The 6,918-nt window shown below is 51.2% G+C and overlaps 1 protein-coding gene across 1 annotated transcript; it reads right to left on the reverse strand.

Moving 5' to 3' along the window:
- Window positions 1–2,775: 2,775 nt before the first annotated feature.
- On the reverse strand, window positions 2,776–6,613 carry MCHR1 (melanin concentrating hormone receptor 1). Its single transcript, XM_027874407.1, has 2 exons — window positions 6,529–6,613; window positions 2,776–3,874 (listed from the first exon to the last, which is right to left on the reverse strand). Exons 1-2 carry the CDS (start codon window positions 6,611–6,613, stop codon window positions 2,898–2,900), a joined length of 1,062 nt encoding a protein of 353 aa, XP_027730208.1. The 3' UTR covers window positions 2,776–2,897.
- Window positions 6,614–6,918: the final 305 nt, after the last annotated feature.

Below are 6,918 nucleotides of genomic sequence, written 5' to 3' on the forward strand. Positions count from 1 at the left end.
TTGTCAAAATGAGGTAATGAATTATTATAGATTACCATATAATAATACTTATATAATAGATAAAATATTGCTATGTTATCTTATTTAAAGGGGACAGTAAATTATGCTGTAGTATTATAATTATTATATACTATATAAAAATACTATTACATTATCTTATTTAAAGGGGGCAATAAATTATTCTATAGTATTATATAATAATTATTATATACTATATAAAATACTATTACATTGTCTTATCTAAAGGGGGTAATAAATAATTCTATGTTATATAATGCTAATTTTATATTATATATAATATTATTACATTATCTTATTAAAAGGAGGTAAGAAATGCTCCTCTCTCTCCCCCCCACTGCTTTATCCCTTGTCTGTTGCCAGTTGACCCCCAAGGCGGGGGAAGGCTTTCCTCCCATGCCCATCCAACCCCACTCCATTGCTTCAGACCAGCACTAGGCACCATCCCCAAAGGGAGCTAACCAGAAGCTACAGATAAGGCGATGATTCTGCTGTGAATGGTGATAACCAGACTGCGGAGAGCTGCCCATGTCCTCAGGGTGGTTGTCAGCACAGAACTGATACCACCAGGTCATCAGCAACTGCCGAGAAGCTCCTCACCTTAGGAGTGGTGCATGGTGTAGACTGTGCCCGGGTGCCTTTCTTTGAGCTCTAGAAGAAGATGGTGGCTGCCTCCCGGTGGTCCAGGCTATAATAGTCTCCAGGTCCTTGTTCCGGCCAGATCTCCCAGTGAGTGAGCCCCTGCTGGGGCTGTTAAGGGAGATCAAATGGGGAGGGGCCGGGGGAGAGCCCCTGAGCTCCAGCCATGGTCCAGAGGGGGGGCCCAGAGCTGGGCTCCTAAGAGGCAGCTGAACTCCCACCCTCACTCAAGCCTGACAGGTACAGTCAAGACGGTTTATCTGGCTGAGCCCTCCTTGTGGATTTAGAGACACATTCCCTCTCCCTTCTGTATTTTTATTTTTATTTTTATTTCTATTTTTGTTTTCATTTCCTGGAGTGCAGCCTCTAGGATTTAACTCTGCCTGAGCCAAGTGACTCCCTCTTCTTCCTCCAATCTGGAGAGCTCTAAACCAGTGAGAGACTTCAGACTGCTTTAGATGGAGGATTAGGGGTGTGTGTGTGTGTGTGTGTGTGTGTGTGTGTGTGTGTGTGTGTGTGTACCCTAAATGTGTTGAACACATAGGGTTTCATCCTTTGTATTTGCATCACCAGTGCCCAGCATGGTGTCTGGCACATAGTAGGTGCTTAATTAATCTTTGGTGAATTCTACTGATGGCAGAGAGAGCCCCAGAAATCACATGTACTGTAGCTTAATTGTGCTCATTTCCCCAAGATCCAATTTAATTCAGTCCAATCCAGTAAGCATTTAGTAAGTGTCTGCTAGGTGCCAGGCACTGTGCTAAGTAAGCCATGGTGTTATGAAAGCAAAAAGGAAACACTGTCTGCCCCTCGAGGATTCAGTGGGGGTGGGACTTGAAGCATGAACAGGTGAGCAAACACAATACATGTGCACTATAAATACATATGTATGCAGAACAAAAGAAGGCACAAAAGCCTTTGTTTCTGCCCCCTCATTCTTCTGAGGAATTTTTGGTTTTCTAATTCAATTTAGTACAATATAAAATCCGAGTATTTATTATGTGCAAGGCACTATTGGGGGAAGGGGAGAGAAGTACAAAAAAGAAGTCCAATAGACATTTATTAAGTGCCTTCTGTATACCGGGCACTGTGCTTGGCACTAAGGATACACAGACAAGAAGGAAACAGCCGCTGCCCACAGGGAGCTTACACTCTGTTGGGGGAAATGACGCATACACAGATGAGTAAACACACGGCATATACAAAGGCTTTGTAATTTTTGTTGTTTTCATTTCCTTTCTCAACCCCTCTCCTACTCTCCATCCCCTCCAAAGTTGGCAGCCTTGTTCACTATCCTAGTCTTCTTAGCAGGTACTGGCTTCTCAATTCAATTCAATACAACAAACATTTATTAATCTCCTACTGTGTGCAGGTCCCTGGTCTTCATGTTAGAGATACAAAGCTGAACAATGACATAACCCCTGCACGCAACGTGCTTACAGTCAAATAGGGGATTTGACAGATACACGGATAAATATAATACAAGTTAAAGGACTAGAGAAGCAAAGCAGAGACCCAGGCAAAGTCCCTGGAGGATGGAGGGGGCAGAATTAGGGGATGGGTACAGGAAGGACGTGGCAGCTGAGCTGAGCCTTTGAGGAAAGGAAGGAGGGTCTCTTCCAGGCATGGGGGACAGCAGGGGATTGCCAGTCCCCCTCGCCCCAAAGCATGCATTTCCCAAGACGAGCAGCTAAAGCAGAGGGGCTAGATGTCGTTGGGGTGCTGAGAGAGTGGGAGAGAAGACTTTCTCCATCTCTCTTCATCCACCATCTCAGGAGAAAAACTGGTTTGGTTTGGTGTTTCATGCAGAGGAGAAATGAGGAAGAACTTTGGGGTCACTGGTCCAGCCCCTTCCCCCAGGTCCTCCCAGCCCACTCCTCCAGCTCTTGGTGAGGCCTGAGTCTGAAGCCAGCCAGAAGCTTCCCAGCTGCTCCTTGGGGAAATGGTGGATGACAAAGCCAACCGTGTATGTGCAGCATAAGGAGATGTGACTGGAAGGTTAAACGGAACATTTATCCAATTGCTTTCCGTCACTCTCACCCAGACCTTTGCTGGGCCCGCCCTCCCGAGGTGGGGGTTCGGACATATTCCTGGTTTCTCACCATGGCTCCCAGTTGACTCAGCATCACCTGAACCCAGTTTTATCTGGGTCTTATGTCCATAATCCTCCCCCCAGCCCCCCATTAACTGGTCTTGTCTTGGCTGTGTTTGTTGGCAGTGCCTGGAGTATGGAGGGAGTGTCAGGCACTTTTGGTTTCGGTCATCTCCTCCATAGTGGGGGCAGTGCTGACCGTCCGGAGCTGCCCCACGGCAGCCGGTTTGACCGAGAGCACCAGACGTTTGCGGAAGGTCTCACAGAGCACGATGTAGACAAAGGGGTTGAGGCAACTGTTGGCGTAGCCCAGGCTGATGGCCGCATTGTAGAGGTAAATGAAGGCCAGGGTGGGGCGACTGATGGAGAGCTGGGTCAGCTGCAGCACATAGTAGGGTGCCCAGCAGACAAAGAAGACCAGGCAGATGGCAATGGCTGTGCGTGTCACCCTCTTGGTCCTGAGCCGGATGCTGCGCTGAGAAGCTGGGGCCACTGAAGACGTCATCCGCTGGAGGATCCGTGCGTAGGCCACTGTGATGACCACGAAGGGCAGAGCAAAGGCCAGAAAGAATTGGTACAGGGTAAACCAGTACAGGTCAGTCTCTGGGTTGGGCAGGCGAATGCCGCAGCCAACAGTGTCTCCAGGGAAGGGGATAAGTCTGGCGTAGAGCCACACTGGGGTGATGCTGATGAAGGAGAGTGCCCAGAGGAGGCCAATCACCAGGGAGGCCACAGAGGGCTTCCTGAACTTGGTCGAGGAGATGGGGTGGACTGTGGCCAGGTAGCGATCAATGGCCATTGCCGTGAGGATATAGGTGCTGGTGAACTGGCTGTTGGCATCCATGGCCGTGATGAGTGTGCACATGGTTTCCCCAAAATGCCAGACTCCGTTGCCCATGAGCTGATGGATCATGAAGGGCATGCCCAGGAGAAAGAGCAGGTCGACCACGGAGAGGTTGATGATGAAGATGTCGGGGACATTGTTGCACCCGTGGAATTTGGACTTCTTCACCACGGTGAAGATAACCATCGAGTTCCCCACGATCCCCAGCAAGCAGATGATGCCAAACACAGAAGGCATGATGATGTTGACATAGGATACTCGCCACAGGCGTGGTGGTGAAACTGGGGACAGAGAAAGCATGCTGCTGGCACAGCTGGCACAGCCGGCCACTCACGTTCTACAAATCAACAATACACCAGTTTGTCTCACCCCTACCCCTGCCTTTCCCCTTACTTCACTCCCAGGTATTTCAGTGCTGGACCCAGGGTACCCTTCTATCCCATCCTACTTGGCCCCCCACCCCTCTCTTTCCCATCCTGGTGTGTGTGTGTGTGGGGGGGGGTCCATCCGTTTAGACCTGGCTTCAATTTCTTTCTTTATGACTATGGGCAAGTCATTTAGCCTTTATGCACCTCAAGCTACTACCTGGGAGACATCTGATACAGCGGAAAGAGTTCTGGATTGGAGGTCAAAGAACCGGGGTTCAAATCCCAAAGCTGTCACTTACCTGCGAGACGCCGGGCAACTAATTTTGTTTCCCTGGGCCTCAGTTTACTCATTTTAAAAAAGAAAGCATTGGACCTGATGGTCTCCAAGGTCCGTTCCAAGCTCTAAATCTGTGCTCTAATCCTTTCGAGTCTAAAACACGTTAAGGTTTACAAAGCGACCAGACGTGCCTTCCCTGGCCGGCCGTCCCCAAGACATGTGGTCTCAGCTTATTAGAATGTAAGCTTCTTGAGGGCAGGATTCTCACTGTTTGTATTTGTACCCCGAGAGCTTAGCACAGTGCCTGGCACATAACAAGTGCTTAGTGTATGTCTTTTCATCCACCCATCCATCCATCCGTCCGTCCGTCCGTCCGTCCGTCCGTCCATCCATTCATTAATTCATTCATCTTTCCAGTAACTCCCAGTGCTGTGTCCTCACATCGGCTCAAATGGATCCCCTTTTCTCATCCTGCCATTATCCCCCCCCCAACCTCCAGCAACAAAAAAGTGGACGTGTGAATTTCACCAGATTCTCTCACCACCTGTGAAGGGGTCCCCATCTTTACCTGCTGGATTTCCTTTGAAGGTACACAATGTCAGGAATGTGGCCAGAAATGAACCCATGGAATGTGCCTGTGAACGACAGATTTCACCCCCAGGCTCCTCCCAGGCTAGTGCCATGAACCCTTTCCTTCAGTAACTAAATGGGTATAAAGGGTTTTCTCAGAAGCGATAGTTCTGAGCCCCTATTTTCTTATTTTAGAGCAGCTGTGAGGAGAAGCTGTCTTATGCTGTCTGGGTGGCTTTTCTCATGACTGCTATCTAATGCATCAGCCAAACTGAGCCCCACTTAGACACAAACTCCACACACACACGGACTGACACGCATGTACACATGCATGTACATGCATGGACACACAGTCTTCCTCATCTAAACTGTTAGCACTCACTGCCCTTGGGGCTCTCTACTAGTCACAGTAAAGACTGCAGCCCTCTCTTTGACGTCCCCATCATTGGAATTTCCCCCACTCTCCACCTTTCCTTCAGTCTGACTCCCTCTCCCAAGCCTCCAGCCAAGCTAGGCTCTGACCAGCTCAGCCCCAGAGCCAGCCTGGCTCAGGAAACCTTAGAGGGCCCCAGAAACCCCAGGGCTGCTGAGGCTCTCCCTACACCTCAGCAGTGAAAAGCAGGGAAGTCAGAACACCGGGGTTGAATCCTGGCTGGGTCTCTCGCCAAGTGGGTAACCTTGGGGCATGTCACTTCCCCTCACTTTCCTCTTCTGTCAAACCAGAGAATTTGGGCTCCATGCCTCACAAGCCCCTTCTAAGTCAAGGTCTCTGCTTCTGTCAAACTGGGGGGCATTATCATTCCCTTTCTCTCAGGCTGTCGTGAGATTACCTCCCTGTGACCCTCAAGGGCTCTGCCATCCTCAGTTCTCCTACAAGAATCCCTTCATGCCTGCGTCTCCCAGCCCTACCCCCCCCCCCCCCCCTCCCACCATGGTGCTGCAGACCCCACTGCTGCTGTCTGAGGAACAGAGAGTCCCCGGCAGGGACGAGGCTCCTTTCTGTTATTCCCTGTCTTCCTATCCACTGACTTCTCTCTCCCCATAATCCAACATTGAGCCTGGTGTTCTCCCCCTTCCCTACCCCCTTTGGCCCATGGGGGAAGAGCGTCGCCTTGCACACGCACTCACACACTCCCTGGCTCCAGGGCACACCCCTCTTCTCTCAGTCCTGCCCTCCTGACCCTGCTTTCTCCCCTGTCCTCGTCTGCTTTCCCTGCAAGTTTTAGGAGAAGTCCAGGGGATACCTACAGTTCGGAGAATGATGGGTGCCTGGATCTTCAGCTGGAAGGGACCTCAGTCATCATCTCATCCACCCCGCCCCCAGTTTTACAGATAAGCAAACTGAGGCCCAGTGAGGTTAAGTGGCTTGCCCAAGGTCACGCAGATTCATAGGCTCATGGATGTAGAGCTAGTAGGGGCCTCAGAAGACATCTAGGCCAACCCACTCATTTTACAGAGGGGGAAACTGAGGCCCAGGGAGGGGTGAAGTGACTTGCCATAGTCGCAGAATTAGTAATCCCACCTTTCAGGGTGGGTTGAGCTTAGGTGTTCTTTCTGCTGTCCCCGCACTGACCCCTTCCTCCCTCTATCCCCCCCCCCCCAGAAAGTTTCCCGGCCAGTTTGGTCCTGAGGAAGATCGCTCCTGTCTCCCATTCCACCAAGTGCACGGCGGGCATGAGGGCAGGGCACGGGGGAAACCCCAGCCCCCGACTCTACTCACAGCCAGAAGTGAGGTTGCCTCCTCCAGGCTCTGAGGTGTTGCTGTCATTGGCGGCGAGGGGCAGCAGGGCTGTGGACAGGTCCATCCTTCCCCTCCTTCTGCCTTCTCCTCCGGCTCCTTCTGCTCTGACTAGCTGAGCTCCCCAGCCACCCACGCAGGCTGCGGCAGCTTCACTGGCTTCTGGCTTGTCCCAGAGCGCAAGCCCCGCAGTTCTGAAGGGGGGACTTCCCCAGCCCCACTCGCCTCTCCAGCCTCCTGCCAAGCCCTTTCTTCCCGGGTCCCTCCTTCCCCGACTGACATCACCTAAGCTGATTAATAATCAGAGGCAGATGCGTGGTAACCTCCTGCATCCCCGGCAGAGGCAGAGAGACAGAGGCGCGCGCGCGCGCG

The sequence above is a fragment of the Vombatus ursinus genome, unplaced genomic scaffold, assembly GCF_900497805.2.
Source record: "Vombatus ursinus unplaced genomic scaffold, bare-nosed wombat genome assembly UNPS02003292.1, whole genome shotgun sequence".
Classification (NCBI taxonomy): Eukaryota; Metazoa; Chordata; class Mammalia; order Diprotodontia; family Vombatidae; genus Vombatus; species Vombatus ursinus.